Raw genomic sequence first — 23,240 nt, 5'->3', positions numbered from 1 at the left:
CCAAGATGATTAGGGGGCTGGAGGCTAAAACATATAAAGAACAGTTGCAGAAATTGGACAGGTCTCGTTTAATGAAAAGAAGAACCAGGAGAGACATGATAGCAGACTTCCAATATTTGAGGGGCTGCCACCAAGAAGAGGGACTCAAGCTATTCTATTCTATTCTATTCTATTCTATTCTATTCTATTCTATTCTATTCTATTTCTATATTATCCTATCTTCTATCCTATCCTATCCTATCCTATCCTAAATTCTATTCTATTCTATTCTTAAAATTTTTATTGGTTTTTAAAACAAACATAAACAAACAAAACATAAAAACTTCAAGCCATCTTCCATATATATACATATTCTATTCTATTCTATTCTATTCTATTCTATTCTATTCTATTCTATTCTATTCTATTCTATTCTATTCTATTCTATTCTATTCTATTCTATTCCTTATTCTATTCTATTCTAATTCTAATCTATTCTGCATTCTATTCAAACCTTGCATTTCCCATTTCCCATTACTTTCCTCCTAAAAGAACTTCTTGCTCCCCAAAACTGGCGAATTGCATGGCCTGGAATATAGGCCAAAGACAGATTAGCCTTTGAGCTACAGCAGTTTCATTTAATGACCACTCAAAGTTACAATGGCGTTGAAAAAAAAAGTGACTTAGCACCATTTTTCACGCTTACAACTGTTGCAGCTTTCCAGTGGCCTCGTGAACAAAATCCAGGCTCTTGTCCACTGACTCAGATTTATCCTGGGGGTCAGGTGATCTCCTTTTACGACCTTCTGACAAGCAAAATCCACGGGGAGGCCAGGTTTAACCTCACAACTGTGTTGCTAACATAACAGTGGCAGTGATTTGCCTAACAGTGGTGGCAAGAAAGGTGTTAAAATGGAGCTAAAATTCTGATATTCAAATATATTTCAGGAGCAAAATTCGCTTCATCACTGTTTCAATTAGCCAGGGACATTTTGGGCTCATTTATAGTCCTAAGTGAAGGATTACCTGTATCCTTTTTATTGTCTTATTTGGTTGGGAATTTCTGGCTCTTAAAGCTTCGTGCCACAAAATATTATCATTTTTTAAAATACGACACGGTTCAAAAATCGTGACCAGAAAAAAATAATCCCTTCCTCTGCAGTACAGAAAGTGCCAGGCTGTTCTTGAACGACAAAACGCACCACCAGCAAAAAGGCAGCCAAAGTTTTGTCCTTAGAAAAGTAAAGCGGCGATTAGAGATAAATATCTAAATTAGAGGAGGGATTCCAACAGGGCTTCGATTTATAATCAGCCACTGAAGTCACACCTGGTTCATTTGAAACCTGAATTTTTTTTTTAAATAGAACGGGCTGGAAATGCAATTGTCTTCGTGTTTTATTGTAGATAAAGTTTTAATTCTCTCCACTCGAGTATCTAAATACGGTGGTTGTCGGGACGGAGAGCCTTTAGGCTTTAGGTGGGTCCAAGATAACCGCTTATGTGTCAGAGATAAGTGTTCACTTGAGGTGGGGGGGGCGTAAATAAACTGGTATCTTCCTTATGTTGCATAATGTTGTGCAAACTACAGGTAGAAGGGAATATTTTTAGCTCAGGGTTGAACTGTGGGCTCCTTGGTGCTCTCTGAACTTGGTGGGCTTTTTTTTACAGATGTTTCATTTTCCAACTAGGTAACATCATCAGTGGTAGTGGAAGGTGGGGTTATCTTATTTTTATACAGTTGAGAACCACCAAGAACACTCCACACCATAGCCGCTCTCCTCTCCTTTCCATTAATAATATTGAATTCAATAATATCGAATTGCTAACTAGGGCATTCAAAACCTTTGCTAGACCAACACTTGAATACAGCTCATCTGTCTGGAATCCGCACTGTATATCGGACATTAATACAATTGAGAGAGTCCGGAAGTATTTCACGAGAAGAGTCCTCCACTCCTCTACTCGCAACAGAATACCTTATGCCTCCAGGCTTGAAATATTGGGCTTGGACAACCTTGAACTACGCCGCCTACGGTTGGACCTAAGTGTAGTACACAAAATTATGTGCTACAATGCCCTACCAGTCAATGACTACTTCAGCTTCAACCTCAACGAGAGCACACAACCGATACAAACTCAATGTAAACTGCTCCAAACTTGTTTGCAAAAAGTACGACTTCAGCAACAGAATGGTCAATGCTTTGAACTCTGTTGTTACATCCTCTAACCTCCACTCCTTTACTCTTAAACTATCCACTATTGACCTCACCCCATTCCTAAGAGGTCTGTAAGGGGCGTGCATAAGCGCACCATCGTGCCTACCGCCCCTGTCTTATTGTCCCCGTTTATTTGTACCTATTTCCTGTATTCTTACTCGTGTTTATACTTATACCTATTATCTTGTAAGCGATTGACAAATCAAATCAAATCAATCAACCAGTAAATGGTTTCAAGAAATCAGTAACACGTTTCCACGGTCCTATCGACAGCAACGTTGCCCTGGTTTTTATTCCCAATAGGATTCCGATTGCTCATCCAGAAGTCTTCCAGGCCCAAAATCTCATGGTCCATCCATCTTGTCAGGAACTTCTCATCACCTGGGCTCAGCAGCCCGGAACAAGATAAATAAATAAATAAATAAAGGCTAACAGCCAGATGGATTTCATTAGTCCATTGATTCTTTGTTTTAATTATGTGTCAGCTCGGCTACCGTGTAAGCAAATGGTTGTTGCGGTTGGTTTTATTTAAAAAAAAAAAAAAAAAGACAGAGAGGCAGACAGATGAATCCAGGACATGATTAAAAAAAAAAAAAAAGAAGAAGAGGAAGAAGAAGAAAAAGACACACTTGGGGAAATTGTCCCTGCACACAAACACGGCGTTTTCTCCCAGATTGAGTTAGGCTGACAGCAAACAGCTGGAGGTTTCATTAGCGGGCTCGGTGATGCATTGCTGCATTTGCCGGAATCAAGTGCTGTGACACGAGCCACCTTTCCTGCAGATGTCAAACAGCATCTTCGCCAGTCGGCGTTAAGCGGAATAGTGGTCAGCTCCGACCCGGTGCAGCGACCGGGTTATTGTAAGACCGAGAGTAAATTGCTAACGGTTTGCTCTTTTCATGGGGATGGAGCGCTCTCGGTGTTTCAAAATTATCAGAAGGGTGCTAAGAGTTCAGGTAGAATAGCAATATATGTATGTATGCATGCATGCATGTATAGGAAGGAAGGAAGGAAGGAAGGAAGGAAGGAAGGAAGGAAGGAAGGAAGGAAGGAAGGAAGGAAGGAACCAACTGTCAGCACTGGCCTCCAGTGGGGGGATCTGAAGGTGAGAATGGTAAAAATAAAGAGAATATTTGTAGCTCAGGGTTGAAATAAGGGGTCCTTGGTGCTCTCTGAACTTGCTTGCTTTCTTGCAGACATTTCAGTACTAAACTAGGTAACATCAGCAGTGCTAGAAGGGAGGAGGGTTTGCAGGGAGGAGGAGGGGGAGGAGGAAGACGAGGAGGTGGTGGCCTGGGGTCCTCGGTGCTCTCTGAGCTTGGTGGTTTTCTTGCAGACATTTTATGACCCAACTAGGGAATATCATCAATGCAAACAGGGAATGGGGTTTGCTCTCGGTTTCTATTCTAGTGGCTTGCCCTCGAGTAGTCTTAGAAGTTCTTTGGCTGGGTTGATACTGTTGGCTTTTTTGGCAGTTCCTTGATTGGTTTATTGTCTACTTGATTGTTTGTCTGATATTAATCTTAGACTTAATCTAGGTTCTGGGTGCTGTCGATTCCAGAGGCAAATTGTTCCACTGATTAATTGTTCTAACTGTCAGGGAAATTCCTCCTTAGTTCTAAGTTGCTTCTCTCCTTGATTAGTTTCCATCCGTTGCGTCTTGTCCTGCCTTCAGGTGCATTGGAGAATAGCTTGACTCCCTCTTCTTTGGGGGAGCCCCTGAGATATCGAAACATACTGCTATCCTTTTCTTGCTCAAACACCGAAACTGACGAACAATGCATTTTATTTTTTGGGGGGGTTAATTGCAAACCTACTATTTAGGTCACGTCTTTCCCTTCCCATTCCACGTTTCAAAACTGACACGCTTTCTTTTTCTTTTCTTTTTTGCTCTTCAGATCTCTACCTCCTTGGAATCTTTCCACCCCGCTAATATTTTCTTTATTCTGCAAATAAATCAATAGCCATGAAGGAGCAGAATGTTTTCTGGCCTCGTTGAGCTGCAGCTCTCATTCTTCCTGCCGCACAGAACCAGCCTTGGTGCCCTCTTAGTAAAACAAGCGATTTAGTCCAATGAACCCCATGAAGATTCCCTACGGCCCGAGATTGATCTGGTGGTGTAATGAATATTGATCTGCACCGTGCCTTCACAAACTCACATTCCTAAGGAAAAAAAGAAAAGAAAAGAAACCTGCTTTGTTCCATCGACAAACCCACCAAGTCAGTGGTGGGATTCAAATTTTTTTTTACTACCGGTTCTGTGGGCGTGTCTTGTTGGGCACGGTGTGGCTTGGTGGGCATGGCAGGGGAAGGATCCTGCAAAGTCCCCATTCCCTCCCCACCCCACCAACCTACTTTCCAGCTCTGTTCTCCTCTGCAGGGCAACAAAAGAAGATCAGCCAATCAGCTGGGACATAGGAGGCGGGGAATAAATGGGGTCGGGGCCAGCCAGAGCCAGTATTTGCCAGTTCTCTGAACCACTCAAAATTTCCGCTATCGGCTCTCCAGAACTGGTCAGAACTTGCTGAATACCCACCTCTGCACCAAGTGTTGGTTGGAGAAAGCAGACTGAACCCCATAAAGTGTTTCGGCAGCTGGCTTGTTCAGCTTTAGGTTATACGCAGTTTGGGAGAGCATCGGAAATCAACCTGATGGATGCAACAGAGTTGGACCTTGGAGGTCTTCTTTGCCCAACCTGATGCTCAAGCAGCAGATCCTATACCAGTGGCCCCCAACCTTTTTTGTGCCACGGCCCGGTACTGGCATCACAAAATGATCCGCGGCCCGGTACTGGCATCAGCACGCCTGACAAGGCAAAGCGAGCCAAGTGACCGGCCAGCCAGCCGTCCCCTGCTTCTCCCCGCCACCTTCAACTCCTCCTTTGTACCTTTTTTGTGCTTTCTTAATCTCCTCCGCCATCGGGACGGCTCTTCGTTCAAAGCCGCCCCACCCCCTTCGATGAAACTAAGGCGCGAGGATTCCTTCAGGACCCAAACGCCGCTTTCCAACCGGAAAAGCTCACCCGGAAGCACTTTCTCGTCGAAACAAGATGGCGGCGCCCAGCAAACCGGCGGCCCGGTAGAAAATGATCCATGGACCGGGCCCGGTCCGGGGCCCGGTGGTTGGGGACCCCTGTCCTATACCATCCCAGCGAATGGTTGTCCAATCTCTTCTTGAAAACTTCCAGTGATGGAGCATCCAAAACTTCTGGAGTCAACCCGTTCCACGGATTACTAGTTCTCCCTGTCATGAAATGTCTCCTTAGTTCTAGGTTGCTTCTCTCCTTGATTCATTTCTTAGAAATATATCAAAAATGCTACTCTCGTCAACCATTACCAGCCCTGGATTGCCAGCTGGTGAGAACCAAGAGTTGTTTTCCACCACTTCTGATCTAAGAAAGCCGATAATTTTATTTGCTCTCTTGCATAAGGCTTGGACTGTTTTATTAATTTATGAACCTTTGTGTCCAAATCGCTCCCGGTTCCTACGCTTGTTTTATTCCATTTGTAAGGTTGCCTAATTGCAAACCACTCACAGCATCAGGCAAAGGATTAGCAACACATCATAACAAAAGAACAAACAAACGAAAAAAACCTAAGAAGGAAAGTATTCCATCTTAGGATTTTGTATGTTGCTAGGGAAATACAAAAACACTTGAAACCCTTTAACCATCCAGGGAGTGTATACAAAATCCTGGCCAAGATCCTGCTGTCATAGCAAAGCTTTTAAAGGCTTTCCTTAAAGGAGCACCGTACAAATCTTAAGAGGAGTAACAACTGGGAAGACAAAACCTTCCGAGTGCCATAAAATCATTTGGTGGGGTCTGACTTGCTCTAGTTAACAGATAACAGATAATCAGATTTGGAAGGGACCTTATAGGTCATCTAATCCAACCCCCCATCTAAGTGGGAGACCCTACACCATTTCTGACCAATGGCAGTCCAATCTCTTCTTGAAAGCCTCAAGTGATGGCGCTCCCACAACTTCCGAGGGCAACTTCTGTTCCATTGGCTGCTTGTTCTCACTGTTAGAAAGTTTCTCCTTATTTTCAGGTTGAATCTCTCCTTGTTCAGTTTCCATCCATCCATAAGGAGAAACTTTTTGACAGGGAGAACCATCAACCATGGAACAGAAAGTTGCCCTCGGAAGTTGTGGGAGGTTCATCATTTGAGGCTTTCAAGAAGAGATTGGACTGCCATCTGTCAGAAATGGTGCTGTAGGGTCTCCTGCTTGGGTGGGGTGTGTGGGTTGGACGAGATGACCTACAAGATCCCTTCCAACTCTGATTATCTGTTATCTGCAGCCTCAAACAGGGCCGGTTCAGGATGCTGCCGGGGCAATTGGCAACCTTTTGCAGAGTGTCATTGGATTGACCAGTGAAGATTGTGTTAATGAGGCTCTCGCAAGCTTTGCAAAGAGGAAAGAATGGCACATTGAATTGCTAACGATGTCAGCAGCTACTTCCAAATGGATCGGGGAGCGATTTAATCCTCCCCTTCAGCCTAACGTGAAGGTCAATTTTGAAGGCCTGGCTCTTCCAAATTGTTTCCCCGGGTACCTGCCTCCTGAAAGTCTATAATTAAGCCATTAAAAGGCAAATAGGGAAGGGACAAGTGAACAGAGAGATGGATCGAAGGAGGAAGTGGCAAAAGCAGCCAAAGACTAAGCAGAGGCAGGGACTTAGAAAGCAGCTCTTCCTAAACCGAACGTCCCAATTCAGGCAGTCCTTGACTTACAACCGCTCAGAGTCACAACGGCACTGGCAAAAGGGCCTTTTGCAACCTTCAGACAAGCAAAATCAGTGGGAAAGAAGAGCCACTTATTTGAAATGGTATAAAGTTCTCCTGCTTGAGTGGGGGGTTGGACTAGATGACCCCCAAGGTCCCTTCCAGCTCATTCGTTCTATTCTTGTTCTGACCCAGCTCCCAAAGTCCAGTTATCCTCGGCTGCAGATGAAACTCTTCCAAAAACAGTCTATGAAGGGAAGAAATGCAGTCCGAACCCAAAGTAAAGATAATTAGAAATAAAAAAACAAAAACCAACACAAACCACACTGAAGTAATTAACACGACAGGCCAGGATGATAAATTGCAGGCTTCCAAATGATAAAACAGCACCCACAGTTGGGGGGACGCCAAGTAAGCCTCAACAAAGATAATGCACGCTTTGCTTCCAGCAACTTTGCCCTGTGCACTTGCCCTTTTAAACAGTCTTCCCAGCTGCACCCCTTGAAGGGGATCAGGGCCCTTTCTTCTCCCGTAAGCCCCGTTGCTTCCTTCTCCATTCGTCCTGCATGCCTTAGGATGAAGAGGGGATGGACCTGGGTCTTCCTCTGAATGCCCAGCTGGACTGTGGCCTCCCCACCCCCCGTTTCTTCCATAGCCACCGGAGCCACACTCCCACTATCTGTCAGCTGCTCCATCTCCCCCTCAGAATTGGACCCCAACAAGGGCATGACACTAGGTGGGATTTGTCATTTGAGATGAATTCTTGCAGAACTCAACTGGCAAGACGGGTCTCTTAGTCTCTGGACAACTGGAAAGTCAGCATGATCATCCCCCAGCCTTGATCTGGAACTCTTATTCCAACAGGCTGACGGCAGCTGGTGGATTTTTGCAAAAGGTCACTCCACCCCGCAGCCAAAGGAACATTACAATAATTACAGGGAGATTTGATTTTGAAAAGAGAAAAAAGAGAGAGAGAGAAATGTTGACTTGGCGGAACCAGCATATGAGATGAACGTTCCAAAAGAACATTACTGAACAAACGTACTTTGAGAAGGCAAAGGCAACAAAAATAACAGCAAAACAGCCTCCCAGCAAGTCAGCCCATGGTGTCAATGCTCGTCACACGGAGTTGCAACAAAGGATGCAAAATAACTGGCCCAATTAATTAGAGAGACAGGCAGCTACCAAAGATTCTTCTGTGGTATTTTTGGACTTGGGTTTTTTTTCCAGGATGCAGTTGGCTTCTCCAAAATCCCTCTTAAATAACTGAATCACAGAGTGGGAAGGGACTTGGGGTCACTTTCTTTTTTAAATTTGCAAAACCTTGGTGTTTGGGGAGAAGGAAACCAGATCTTGGCCACAGGTATGGAAGGTATGAAGAGGGCTGGACCTTTGTCAGTAAAAGCAGAACTATCCGCGGTGCCTTCTGAGCTTGGTGGTTTCTATGCAGACGTTTCATTACCAAAGTAGGTAACATCATTGGTGCTAGAAGGAGTAGGGTTTGCTTCTATCTCTTATTAGCCTCACTTCTTAGCCCTTCTAATGCTGATGATGTTACCTAGATGGGTAATGAAATGTCTGCAAGGACCACATCAATCTCACATACCACCACAGTGCTCCTCTTTCTCCTCCCCCTCCTCCACTCTTCAAGCCTCAGTCATTTCTAGCATTGATGTTGAGCACCAAGGACCCCACAGACCTCCACCTCCTCTCTGCAAGCCACAACCCCTTCTAGTGCTGATGACATTACCTAGTTGGGTCATGAAACGTCTGCAAGAAAACCATCAAGCACCACAGTCGTCGTCGTTCTCCTCCTCCTCCTCCTCCTCCTCCTCCTCTCTGAAAACCCCACCCCCTTCCAGCACCGATGAGGTGCACAGAGAGCACCAAGGACCCCAGAGTCCTCTTCCTCCTCCTCTGCAAACCCCACCCCCTTTTAGCACTGATAATGTTACCTAGTTGGGTCATGAAATGTCTGCAAGAAAACTATTAAGCACCACAGTCCTCCTCCTCCTCCTCCTCCTCCTCCTCCTCCTCCTCCTCCTCCTTCTCCTCCTCCTCTCTGCAAACCCCACCGCCTTCTAGCACTGATGAAGTTACCTAGTTGGGTCTTGAAATGTCTGCAAGAAACCACCAATCTCAGAGAGCACCATGGACCCCATAGTCCTCCTTCTCCTTCTTTCCTTCTCCCCTCCTCTTCTCCTCTATAAACCCCACTCCCTCTAGCACTGATGAGGTTAACTAGTTGGGTCATGAAATGTCAGCAAGAAAACTACCAAGCACAGAGAGCACCAAGGACCCCACAGTCCTCCTCCTCCTCCTCCCATAAACCCAACTCCCTTCTAGCACTGATGAGGTTACCTAGTTGGGTCATGAAATGTCTGCAAGAAAACTACCAAGCACAGAGAGCACCAAGGACCCCACAGTCCTCCTCCTCCTCCTCCTCCCATAAACTCAACTCCCTTCTAGCACTGATGAGGTTACCTAGTTGGGTCATGAAACGTCTGCCAGGAAACCACCAAGCACAGAGAGCACCAAGGACCCCACAGTTCAACCCTGAGCTACAGATATACTCTTCTAACAGAACGATCTGGCTTGACTCAAGCCTTCCCTTAGGGAAGCTTTCTCATGATGTTCATTTTTTTTGGATTCCTCGGCTGCTCTTATACATGAAATATTTACGTCACGTGCTTCAAGTGGTCCCCTTCTTCAAGCCAGCCCGCTCCCTATCTGTCGCTCATTCGCCTTCCTTGCCATTAGTTGATTGATCCAAACGGATCGATAACCCTGCCTTTTTTTGTTCTGACGGGTGCTCAGGGCAATCAGCTGCATTTCAAACAAAGGCAGAACCAAAAAGGTTTGTCAGTGAGACTAACATGAAGAATCGATACTTCGTCAAGAAGCTGCACTTTTAGAAACACGGAGAGAGAGAGAGACGTGTTAAGGAAACTCCCGAAGGGGACTTTAGTGTCTTGGGAACAAGGCCAAAGAACAGACATCCAGCCCTTGCTTATCAATGGTGTAGCAAGTAGCCACTTTTAAGTTTCTGGGTGTTACCATAAAAGAGGACCTGACTGGTCAAAAGGGCCCAGTAGAGATGATACTACTTGAGACTCCTCAGGAAACAACAACGGAATGAAAAACTGCTGGTAACTTTCTACCGCTGCACCATAGAGAGTATCTTAACTTACTGCATCTGTGTCTGGTTTGCCAATTGCACAGGGGCAGATCGGAAAGCGCTCCAGACGGTTTAATGTCATTGCCCTGTGGATCCTGGGTTGCCTTCTCTCCTCTTTGGAAGAGCTTTATAGCTCCTGCTGCCTTAAGAAAGTTCAAAACATCCTCAAAGATCCATCTCATCCTGGCCACCCCCCTTTTTTTGAACTATTACCATCTGACAGACAGTACAGGATAATAAAACAAGGACAAATAGGCTGAAAAAAACAGCTTCTATCCCAGGGCAGTAGCTCTATTGCATTCCGCTGTACAGTACAATATTAATGCAATATCAGGGGATTTTGATTCAACTGCATAGAATGTGAAGGATGCGTGTTTGTGTTTATTTTCATAGTCGTAATGTATACTGAAGATGCTATTTAATTTCGCTATACGAGGTGCAATGACAATAAAATAAAATATACTACAAGAAACCCACTTTCTTGGAGGTGAACCTCCAAACCGGAAGGGCAAATTCACAAGAGCTCCCCTGCTATTCTTAATAACCAGCCAGTTTCACAATACAAGAGGCCAACCAGCCCTGAAAGAGTTTCAGGCTTTTAAAGGTTGCCAGCAACACCTTCCACTGAGCCTGGGAAGCAACTGGCAACCAGGAACAGATTTATTTATTTTTTAACAATTCAGGCATGGTATAATCTATTGTACCCTCGGGTGGTTAAGTGCTTAGCAACTCACATTTTGCTCGGTTGCAACTGCTGGGAACTTTTCAAGGGTAGCCCCATGCAGGGCCCATTTAGAAGATCAGCTGTTACGCTCATTTGCTTGAATAAACACCCTGAGCTGTCAGTCTTAGCATTGTTTGGTAAACAAACTTAAACTTGGTTGCAGAGCAGAGGCTGCTCCGCTCAAAGAAAGTTCCAGAATGTAGTTTGCAGTTGTCGTTGGGCAGAATTTGGAAGTCCTTGCTAAGCCCTCGTAAGGTTTGAATAGAGGAGAAGTCAGCCGTAACAAGGCAAAATACTTTTCTTATTTTCTTTTGCTGATGGAAAGCAAAGCATCCTGGATAGTTTTTTTTTTAAAAGACTAAGGAATGGTGACCTCAAGTTGTTTATCCGCCCAGCTGGGAATGAACGAGGGAGGCTGCCTCTCATTTTAAAGATTGTTTTGGCTACTTCCATTAAAAGAGGCATTCATCATATTGATTGGAGAGCAGAGTTAAACCGGCCGTTCAGAATATATAAGCAGAAACCACCAGGCTCGGTAAGTGTGAAATACGAGTTTAATACCTTGTAGCAGTAAATTTTTCCCTGGGCGAAGCAGGTGGTGAATGAGAAAAGCACACCTTGTTACAGATGTAGATCAAAACCAACATGGTCTTTAAGATACTGCAAAAAAAGCATCCTAGCCTAATCAAGGAACCGTTAAGAACACTCCCATCAACCCTGACAGGGCAAGCCACTAGTATATAAACAGAGAGCAAACCCCACTCACTACTAGCACTGATGATATTCCCTAGTTGGGTCATGAAACATCTGCAAGAACACCACTAAGTTCAGAGAGCACCAAGGACCTCACAGTCCTCCTCCTCCTCCTCTCCACAAACCCCACCTCCTTCAAACACTGATGATGCTACCTAGTTGGGTCATGAAACGTCTGCAAGAAAACCACCAAGCTCAGAGAGCACCAAGGACCTCACAGTCCTCCTCTTCCTCCTCTTCCTCTTCACAAACACCACTACTTCAAGCACATGATGCTATCTACTTGTGTCATGAAATATCTGCAAGAATACAACCAAGATCAGATCTTCTTTCTTCCTCCTCCTCCTCCTCCTCCTCCTCCTCCTCCTCCTCCTCCTCCTCCTCCTCCTCCTCCTCCTCCTTCTTCTTCTTCTTCCCGACAATCCTCACTCCCTTCAAGCACCGATGATGCTACCTAGTTGGGTCATGAAATGCAAGACGCAAGAAAACCATCAAGCTCAGAGAGCACCAAGGACCCCAACAATAATACCACGGGGTACTTGATTGTAACTCTTCTCATTGGAAGTTTCTTGCATCCTCATGATAAAACAAATTTTGTCGTGGAAGGGCAACACTTTTCACTTTCTCTTTTCTTTTCCTGCATCCCATATATTGTTTGTTTTAAAGAAGTGGCTCCAAAGACCAGGCCAATTTTCTTCTGAGAATAATAGTAGAGCTTTCAAAGAAAAATGCTGAATGGTTCTCCAAAACTGGTTTGGGTCAGTGTCCTTGATCCACCTTGCTGCTGTGTCACGGCCTTCCACCTCCCCCTTAGCAATGTAACTCCTGACGCCAGTTCTTCGATGTAGTTAGGTAGCTAATCCCAGCCAATCAGGGACCACAGAATAAATGTGATGATTTTGCAGTGCAATGCGACCAACCAGTGTTGGGAAAGTATCAGAGAGGGAAAACATAGCAGATGGAGACTGTAGGATAATAATTCTTGGACCGTATTTCTCCTGGGTCTGATTTAGCAAGCATCTTGTCCACTTCTGGAGTATCTTTATTTTTTTAAAAAAACAAACAAACAAACTGCTGACTTGGGAAGAAAGATTTTTGAAACTGTGGTATATTTTCTAGAAAAGCAATCTCGGCAAGCCCTCAGGCAGATAGATAGACAGACAGACAGACAGATAGATGGGATAAAATGGACAGATGGATGGATGAAAGACAGATAGATAGATAGATACATAAAGTGACAGATATGGATGGAAGATAGAGAGATGAGAGATAGATAGATAGATAGATAGATAGATAGATAGATAGATAGATAGATAGATAGACAGACAGACAGACAGACAGACAGACAGACAGATAGATGGGATAAAATGGACAGATGGATGGATGAAAGACAGATAGATAGATAGATACATAAAGTGACAGATATGGATGGAAGATAGAGAGATGAGAAAGAGATAGATAGATAGATAGATAGATAGATAGATAGATAGATAGACAGACAGACAGACAGACAGATGGGATAAAATGGACAGATGGATGGATGAAAGACAGACAGACAGACAGACAGACAGACAGATAGACAGACAGATGGGATAAAATGGACAGATGGACGGATGAAAGACAGATAGATAGATACATAAAGTGACAGACATATGGATGGAAGATAGAGAGATGAGAAAGAGATAGATAGATAAATAGAGAGAGAGAGAGAGAGAGAGAATGGATAAATGGACAGATAGATAGATTGATAGACAGATAGACAGATGGATAAACATAGATGGACAGGGATGAATGGATGGAAGATAGACATACTGAGACATATGGATGGAAGATAGATAGATAGATAGATAGATAGATAGATAGATAGATAGATAGATAGATAGATAGATAGGATAAATGGACAGATGGATAGCTGGATAGATATAGTAACAAACATATGGATTGAAGAGAGAGAGAGAGAGAGAGAGAGGGAGAGAGAGAGAGAGAAAGAGAATGGATAAATGAACAGATTGATGGATGAAAGATAGATAGATAGATACATATGGATTGAAGATAGATAGATAGATAGATAGATAGATAGATAGATAGATAGATAGATAGATAGATAAACTCTTGAAAATATGCATCCTATGTAATTCTGCAATTGCAGTGCACAAAGTCCAGCATACAGCAGTGACTGTGTTCTATAGCTAAGTGTTTAAGCACGTTGGATTTTTGCCTTATTTTTTTAAAGCTATATTTGATCCATTCAATCTGCAAAGGCTGCCTTCAAGTATGTTGTAATGCTTGTTGAAATTTCAGAGCTTTGGAAATTAGGACAGGGAAGAACCAACAAGGATCCACACTGATCAAAGCTGACGTTTAAGGACATGATAACTTCATTAGGAAGGAAGCGGAATTGTGCATGCAAATGAATCCCCTTGATAGAGATGTAGTAAATTTGCATAATTAGTGCTAATAAATCCAGCTCTTCTTAAGGAAGATGCTGTTGCAGGATAAAGATATTTCTAGAGAACAGATAATTTCTAGATAGATAGATAGATAGATAGATAGATAGATAGATAGATAGATAGATAGATAAATAGAACAATTAATCAGCAGAACAACTTCCCTCCAGAAGTTGTGAATGCTCCATTACTGGATATTTTCAAGAAGAGACTGGACAGCCATTTGTCCAGAATGTAGGGTTTCCTGCTTGAGCAGGGGGTTGGACTAGATGACCTCCATAGTCCCTTCCAACTCTGTTCTTCATTCCAACTACCATAATGGGCTTATTTACTTTGGCCACCACCTCAGCGAGTGAGGAAAATCTCATTTGAGCCTTGTTGGATGCAAGAGGAAATTAGAAAAAGGACATTCGAAAAGAATACTTAGCAAAAGTAGAATTAGCTTGATATTGGCTGATTGATAGGGAGCTAGAGCTGAGCTCTTTCAAAGATTTGGCATACAAGAGAGATAATTTCTCCTACTTTAAGAATACAAAAGCTAGTAGATCTGATCTATGCAGCTCAGAATAAGACAGCCTTTAGCCTCATGAGATCATCCCATATTAATTGGGATGTTGAGAACCAAAAAATGGGGCTGGATGCTGAACTGTGTTTCTTCCAACAAGCCAGCATTGACTGAGTTGGTTCAACATGGTGGAGTGGAATACAATCCATGCTTCACAAACTACAAAGGCTGGACTCACACAAAATGCCAGACCCAACAAACCACGTAAATATGTGAACTCAACTACAGAGTAGAGGCTGGCTGGATTGGCCCACAACTACACCAATTTATCTGAAGAATGATATCTTTGGTTTTGCTCCTAAGTCTTCTGTTGAACATTTTTTTCAAGTTCTGCAGTTACAACAGTGAGAAAACCTTCTATTTATGCTCTGCATAATTTTATAAACCATTTGGATATTTTATCTCCCTCTTTAAAGAAGCTGTCCGTTTTTTGGGGGGAAATTATAATGCTGCTGTTTTAACAAGCCTGGGAAGAAACTAGATTAAAACTGAGGATATGAATGGCTTCTTTTCAAGGACAATTTCTGAAGCTTTTGGGAAGCTTATTCTAACATGTACATCTGGTTTCTTCTATCGGGAGCTGTAGAATGCACTAATATTGAGAGAGAGAGAGAGAGAGAGAGATGGGGGAGGGAGGGAGAGGTAGAGAGCACAGTTATTTTCGTTTTATGGTTTCAAAAATCAGGGTTCTTCTCAGAAAATCGTATTTTAAAAAGATGAAAAAAGGAAGGTTCAAGCAATTTGACATCATCTTTGTCAGTTCAATTGATTGACATTAAAGAGGAGGAAGGAAGAAATGAAGGAAGGAAAGAGAGATGAGGACGAAGGAAGGAAGAGTCAGACAAGGAAGGGAGAATCAAGGAAGGGAAGGAGGGAGGGAAGAGATAAGAGGGGGAAGGAAAGAAGGAAGGAAGGAAAGAAATATTTGCAACTCTTCATGTGAGATGCGACTCAGCTATAGTAAGTGGCAATTTTAAACAATGTTTGATTTTGTAAACCAGATATTGCCTTGATTAATACTTCAGTGACAGACCACCAGAAAGATATATGGCTATAGGCCAAGCTGAGAAATAAGAACAAAAAAAAGAGAGAACATTCTGAAAAAAAAAAAAAGATAAATCAATTCCATTTGTTGCAAAGGAAACTACCAGGGGACATGCTTCTTAATTTCCCCAGGATTTGAACTCAGTTCAAAGATATCTCTCCTTTCCATCCCTTAACAAGGACAAGAAAGTTTTGATGAGAGAGAGCCATCTGTCCCAAATTCTTGTTCTAGTCCCAAAAAGAATGCCACATAAATTTGAACAAAAGGTCAGGATTTTTTTTTTAAAGAAAAAAAATAAAAAAATAGACCCCCGGGGCTGATTCAATTACTTAGCAAGAATTGGCTGAAAGAACATATGCTCTGCGATATGCCGGATTGGGCTTGCCAAGTATTTTACATAAACGCTAATCCCCCCCAAAAAAAAACCACATTACAGAGGAAAAAGCAAATGTAATTTCGGCTAAGGTTTAGCACCAAGCGAAGTTGGACCTGGAAACGGGAGGACAAATTACTCCAGATTATCCTGAGAATTCGCTCCTGCGCCTATTCATCGTGTGGTGCTATCCATCACTTCTTTTTTTTCCATCTTGCTGGTAGAGAGATTTTCATATCAGCATTGCTGCAAAATCTGGGTGTTTTCGTTTTTTCTTCCCCCTATTAAACATCCTGTCCTGCCTCTTGAGATAACGAAAATTGCTTTGCTCGCCTGGAATTAATACTTCTATCACTTCTGTACATCTTACCGAGGAAGGAATCGCAACGCTACGCTTCGCACCTTCTAAAAGCAATTGGCTCTAGCAATACATATAGACTGAGTGAAACCAGGCTCAATAGCAGTAACCGTGAGAGGGATCTTGGAGTCTTCGTGGACAACCAGCTAAATAGGAGCCAGCAGTGTGCAGCGGCAGCCAGAAAAGCTAATGCAATCCTAAATTGCATTAACAGAGGGATACAATCAAGATCAAGGGAGGTACTAATACCACTCTATAAAGCCTTAGTAAGACCATACCTAGAGTACTGCATCCAGTTTTGGTCACCACATTATAAAAAAGATGTTGAGACTCTAGAAAAAGTACAGAGAAGAGCAACCAGGATGATTAGGGGACTGGGGACTAAAACATATGAAGAACGGTTGCAGGAACTGGGCATGGCCAGTCTAAGGAAGAGAAGGACCAGGGGAGACATGATAGCAGTCTTCCAATATTTGAGGGGCTACCACAGAGAGGAGGAAGTGGTCAAGCTATTTTCCAAGGCACCCGAAGGCCAGACAAGGAATAATGGATGTTAACTTAACAAGGAGAGATTTAACCTGGAAATAAGGAGAAACTTTCTGACAGGGAGAACAATCAACCAATGGAACAGAAGTGGCCCTCGGACGTTGTGGGAGCTTCATCCCTGGAGGCTTTCAAGAAAAGATTGGACTGCCATTTGTTAAAAATGGTGTAGCGTCTCCCGTTTGGGCGGGGGGTTGGACTAGATGACCTACAAGGTCCCTTCCAATTCTGATTATCTGTTATCTGGCTCGAGCCACCAGCTGCATGGAACACTTCAACTTAGGAATGTTCGTTCAAAGTTACGACAGCATGGAAAAAAAGTCCCATTTTTCACAGTTGCAGCCTTTCCAGCATCACCAGGATCACGCAATTGAAATTCAGATGCTTGCCCACCGACTTGTACTTATGATGGTTTCATGTCCTGGGATCAGGCCATCCCCTTTTGTGACCTTCTGACGAGCAAAGCCCGATTCACTTAACGACCGGGTTACTAAGTTATCACCTGCATTTACTCACTTAACAATCGAAGCCGGAAAGGTCGTAAAATGGGGCAGAACTCACTTAACCAATGTCTCGCTTAACAACAGAAATTTTGGGCTTGGTCGTGGTGGTAAGTCAGGAACCGCCTGGATTATAAAGTCGGGTCAACGGTGGAAAATTCTGATTTCTATCAAGGTAGATTTCCCCTCCACCCTTTCCTTCCTTGCAATTTTGATCTGGAACTAACAGCTTCCACTCTACCAGCAAAGAGAGGCTGGTGGGGTTGGATTATTAGAAGATCTTCGATGCCCCTTTTGCTCCTGTGGTTTTATGATTCTACCATGCTAGGAGCTGATGTAGAACCGATGGGCTCTGCATGTCTTCCTCAAAGCTTTACATTTTGACGGAACTGCCAAAAATTGGACAGACGCACTAAAAATTGGGTGTTTTGACAGACACACCAAAATGGGCAGGCACTTGACAGAGCCACTAAAACCGGTTGGATTCATACAACATACTGTATTGTCTCCATCTCACACACGCACACACACACACACAAACACATCTACACATGTATGTTCCTCACTACGCCTAGTTTGGTTAGTTGTAATGGGTGAAAAAGTCTCTTGATTGCTCTTTTTTTCAGAAGAAAAATTTAATCATCTTTAATCTAGATCTGTTCTCTGGACTCCAGGTTGACTTCCCACATTGATGAGAAGGTTCAAGTGGAAACTTAGGACGGTGAGACTTAGAAGATGCCCAAGATGCTTGATTAGTCTTAACTTTGGGGAGTCTTTCTGATAGTTTTGCAAGAACCCAGCCCATTGAAATAGCTTATGGGTTCTCTTTATTTGATAATCCAAATAAAAGAAGGAGGAGGAGGAGGAGGAGGAGGAGGAGGAGGAGGAGGAGGAGGAGGAGGAGGAGGAGGAGGAGGAGAGGAGGAGGAGGGAGGAGGAAGAGAAGAAGAAGAAGAAGAAGAAGAAGAAGAAGAAGAAGAAGAAGAAGAAGAAGAAGAAGAAGAAGAAGAAGAAGAAGAAGAAGAAGAAGAAGAAGAAGAAGAAAAGGAGGAGGAGGAGGAGGAGGAGGAGGAGGAGGAGGAGGAAGCACCAAGGACTCCTCACTTGGTGAACACTTTATAGGAGAAAGCAGATGTAACATTTTGGGAGATTTGGTGCATTCCATACTTGTTGACCCATCACCTCTCATTCTGGAAGAATTCTGGGACCTGGCATGGAATATATTTTGGCCAAGCTCTCCTTAGTCTTAACCACAACATTTTCTCTGCCATCTGTTGAAGAGGACACTTCAACCAGAGGAAAACAAAACAAAACAATACTTTCGAACCAAGGCCAACAAAACATTGCAAGTTGGAATGGCATGCATTGGCACGGGGGGGGGGGAGGCTGATGTTGGCAGCTTTGGGCTTGCCTCCTCCTCACCTTGACGGCTTCAGCATGGGTCACCTTGTCCAGCGGCTTGTCGTTGACCTTCAAGATCCGGTCTCCCACCCGAAGGCCCTCTTTATCCGCCAAGGAGCCCGGCTCCACCAGGGAGACGTAGATGCCAACGCTGTGCTCAGAGCCCCCTCGGATGCTGAAACCCAACCCTTCTTGAGCCTTCTGCCTCTTGAGAGTCATCCGCCTGACCTCTCCTGGCAGGTCTTCCAAGCCAACCGCAGCGTCTCCGGGAGCTGTCCCGTCCACGGTGGTGCTGAATTCTGACCGGAGCTTGCCGGAGGAGGGAGGCCAGAAACGAGCGGCAGGGGTGGGAGAGGGAAAAGGGGCCGAGGAGGCAGCGCCGGGCGGAGGAGGGAGGACTCTGGAAGACCCGGCCCCATCGTACCCTGGCCCAGCGATGGGCAAGAAGTCCGCCTTTAGGTAGAGCCCCTCCGAGGTGTACTGGTCGAAGAGAAGCTGGTCCGAGCGAGGGATGACCAGGCGCAACATGGGCAGCAGCTGCCTCTTCTCTGGGCCGTCCAGCAAGACTTTGAGCGTCTGCACCAAGTCGTAGACATTCCGGCGACAGTGGTAGACGTTAAGGCAATGGATGAACTGCTCCCGCTCGCCTTCGCTCAGCAGCAGGTTGAGTGCTCCGTGGAGCTTCCGCACGTTGGCCGACAGCAGCCGGATGCCGGATCCGGGCCCCCCGCTCCTGAGCCCGGCCTGTCCCGCAGCCCCCTTGCCCGCCCCGTCGAAGGAAGGCGAGGAAGAAGCGCTGGAGGCGCGCGAACCCACCGAGAGACGGTCCAAGTCTGCGCTCATCGCCTCCGGCCAGAGAGAGAGACGGATGCTGGTCGGCCGCTGGGGAGCCGGGCATCGGAAGACAGCTGGACGGCGGGGGCCGTTCACTTGCGGGGCTCCCTTCTCCTCGGCCCCCTCGGCTGGAAAGGCGGAGGAGCCATGGGGGGAAAAGCAGAGAAAGGAGACGCCGGGCGGGTCGGCGGAGGGGCGGGCGCGCTCCGGAGAAGGCGTCCTGGCCGGCGTCGCTTTCCCCCCTGCGGCTTGTCCTTTGCAAGGTGAGGAGGGGAAAAAGAGAGAGAGAGAGAGAGAGAAACAGAGTTCAGAGGTGGGGGTGGCTCAGGCCGGCGCGGAGGATGGGATCCGTGGCCGAGTCCGCCGCTGCCGGCTGGCCTCTCTGCGTTCCGCGGAGCGCACGCATCTCCAACTCCCTGGCGCCTCCTGCTTGGCACAACTCCGCTTCGTCCAAAGAGCAACAGCCACACCAAGTCTGCCCTTTTTTCTTTTTCTTTGCAAAGGTTCGCCCTGCTTGTTTCACCCTCGCCTTGTTAAAAAATAATATTAATAAGAACTGGCGCCTCGCCCGAGCTTGCCAAAAACAACAACAACCCAACAACAACCCAACCCGAGGCTTTCTTTCTGCAGACGCGGCTCCTCGCTCTCCCCAGCACACGCCAGCCCAAGACTTTCTCCAACTGTTGAGCGCCCCTTCGCTCGCCCTGCCGAGCTGCCAGGCTGTCGGGATCAACCAACCTCTTGGCAGAAACCTGCTCAGGAAGTGACGCGTCTCCCGGTTGCCAAGAGACGGGGCTGATACAGTCCGGCCTCGGCAGAGAGGAAGGTGCGCCGAGCGTGGTGCAGTCGAGCAAACTTCAGCCAGGATGTTACCTGAGACCAGGATGGGGCTTCTCCTCTCCTTGAGAAGAGCACTGATGTTGTGAACGAGTTGGGGTCATGAAACGTCTGCAAGGAAAGCCACCATGCTCAGAGAGCACCAAGGACCCCACAGTTGTCTTCCACCTCCTCCTCCTCCTCCCCCTCCTCCTCCTCCCCCCCCTGCAAACCCAACTCCCTTTCTGGCACTGATGACATTACCAAGTTGGGTCATGAAATGTCTGCAAGGAAAACCAACAAGCTCAGAAAACACCAAGGGCCCCACAATTGTCTCCTCCTCCTCCTCCTCCTCCTCCTCCTCCTCCTCCTCCCCTGCAAACCCAACTCCCAAGATACGTTTTGGATCCCCCTCCTCTTTGGGAAAGGACTTTGTGCGTGCCCTGGCTCTTTCACAATGAAGTCTATTTAAATGAAAGAGGAAAAAAATGGCCAATCTCCAACCATTTTTTTAAAAAAAAGCTCCAGATGAATCAAAAATTTCTTCCTGGGCCAAATAGGCTACAGACACATCAAAGGCATGTGCTCTCCTGAAAGGGTTAATTGTATGCAGAGGAGGCTAATCTCCTTGGAAGGCTGCTTAGCTTGGGCTGCCTAATGACCCCTCCCGATAAAAATGTATTTATGGCTCTCCTTCTCTCGCCCCCCCTCTCTCTCTTTTCTCTCTCTCTCTATTTTTCTCTCTCTTTTCTCCTTTCTTTCTCTCTCTCTCTCTCTCTCTTCTCTTCTCTCTTTCTCTCTCTCTCTTCTCTCTCTCTCTCTTTTTCTCTCTCTCTCTCTTTTCTCTCTTTTCTCTTCTCTCTTCTCTCTCTCTCTCTCTCTCTCTTCTCTTTTCTCTCTCTCTCTCTCTCTCTCTCTCTCTCCTGCAGTCAGTTAACTCTGAGCTTGCCAAGCTGATAAGGCACGTTAAGAGCTGTCCATAAAAGCCAAGAGACCTTTCACAGGTAGTCCTTGACTTACTCCTAGGGGTGGGCTGCTGGGGGTACTCAGGGGTTCGAGGGAGCCCCCTAGCTAAGATTCTGTGTAGTTCGGAGAACCCCCCAAAATCCCACTCCTGGCTGGCCTTGCCCACCATGCCCTTCCCCTCCTCCCAGGAGTCCCCACGTGGCCCATTTTGGATGCAGGTAAGTGCAGGACATGCATGGAGGCTCAGGGAGGGTGAAAAACAGGCCTCCTGGGAGTTTGGGAAGGCCAAAAATGGACCCATTTCCAGCTTCCAGAGAGGCTCTGGAGCCCGTGGGGGGGGGCATTTCCCCCCACCTGGAGGCTCGAAGAAAGCCTCCGGAGACCAGGGAGGGCAAAAACGCACACACCCCGCTGTAGTGCAGGAGGCCGACTAGGCCACGCCCACCATGGCCACGCCCACTCAGCAACCGGGCAGAGAACCCCTTGGTAAAATTTTGGAAGCCTCCTTACAGCCACAATATTTGAGCCTGGATCTTCTGTGGTGAAGTGAGACATTGGTTAAGCAAATGTATTCACAACTATGTATACACTTATGCTTATTATCTTGTAAACAATTGGCAAATCAAATAAATAAAATAAATAAATAAATAAAATTTAGGAAGGAAGGAAGGAAGGAAGGAAGGAAGGAAGGAAGGAAGGAAGGAAGGGAAGGAAGGAAGGAAGGAAGGAAGGAAGGAAGGAAGGAAGGAAGGAAGGAAGGAAGGAAGGAAGTTAGAAGGGACCACAGAGGTAGAATAGACTAGAACCAAGATGGAAGGGGCCTTGAAGGTCTTCTAGTCCATCCGCTGCTCAAACAGGAGACCCTATACCATTTCAGACAAGTGGCTGTCCAATCTCTTTTTAAAAGCCACCAATGATGGAGCACAACTCCCGAAGACAAGCTGTTCCATTTATTTATTTATTTTTATTTATTTATTTGATTTGCCAATTGTTTACAAGATAATAAGTATAAGTGTATACATAGTTGTGAATACATGAAATGGATACATATAAGAAAAATAAAAGAAGAATAAGAGAAACAATAGGACAGGGACGGTAGGCACGTTGGTGCGCTTATGCACGCCCCCTACAGACCTCTTAGGAAAGGGGTGAAGTCAATAGTAGACAGTCTAAGGTTAAAGTTTTTGGGGTTTGGGGAAGAGACTACATTTATTAATTGTTCTCAGTCAGGAAATTCCTCCTTACTTCGAAGTTGCTTCTCTCCTTGGTAAGTTTGACCATGTCTAGTTTCCGAGCCCAGACTGTCTCTCTCATAAATCATGTATGATATTCTGGATTATGAATGGCTCATCTGCTCTTTACTTGATTCTTTCCCTTATATTGTCCTTTTCTACGTTACGCCGTGCCTTTGCCATCTGTTTGTTCATTCCCTCGCCTTCACACACATTCTAATCATTCCGGCGGCCTTCGTCCCCTCCCCAAAGTTTTTATTCAAAAACGCCGAAAAGATTTTCTCCCTCCCCAAAGTGCGGATAATAATAATAATAATAATTTTAAAAAATGGAACGACTTATCACACAACCCCCTCCCCCTCCGGCGAGTCTTTCCCCCAAACTTAGAATGAAATGGAAATGAATTATTTCACTATCGCAAAAAAAAGTCTGCTAAAATTAAATGCAATTCATCAACATGGGTCCTTTCAAAAAAAGGAATGAAAAAAAATGGCAAAAAACGGCTTCTAGAAAGAGCCAAAATGAGAAAGAGAAAGAGAGACCAAGATATGGAAACATCTGATAGGGATGCAGGGAAAAAGTT

At 45.2% G+C, this 23,240-nt stretch overlaps 1 protein-coding gene across 6 annotated transcripts in view; it reads right to left on the bottom strand.

Moving 5' to 3' along the window:
• WHRN (whirlin) overlaps positions 1-20,164 on the bottom strand; it is a 142,290-nt gene extending 122,126 nt beyond the window's left edge. For 3 of the 6 annotated variants that reach the window (XR_015745445.1, XM_087944320.1, XM_087944322.1), the window contains exon 1: positions 18,831-20,161. Coding sequence is in view for 5 of the 6 variants with exons in the window: in XM_087944320.1 (XP_087800446.1) it covers positions 18,831-19,652 (822 nt within the window). In the remaining variant the exon portion in view is untranslated. Of the gene's footprint in view, positions 1-18,830 lie in introns of all 6 variants that reach the window. The other 3 variants (XM_087944324.1, XM_087944323.1, XM_087944321.1) reach the window with 3 other exon arrangements.
• Between the last annotated feature and the right edge of the window lie 3,076 nt (positions 20,165-23,240).

Source organism: Notechis scutatus, chromosome 15 (genome assembly GCF_049901735.1).
Source record: "Notechis scutatus isolate UNSWTSFEM ecotype Mainland chromosome 15, rNotScu1.2, whole genome shotgun sequence".
Taxonomy (NCBI): domain Eukaryota; kingdom Metazoa; phylum Chordata; class Lepidosauria; order Squamata; family Elapidae; genus Notechis; species Notechis scutatus.
Note: the sequence above shows the minus strand (reverse complement) of the source record. Positions and strands in the feature narration are given on the sequence as shown.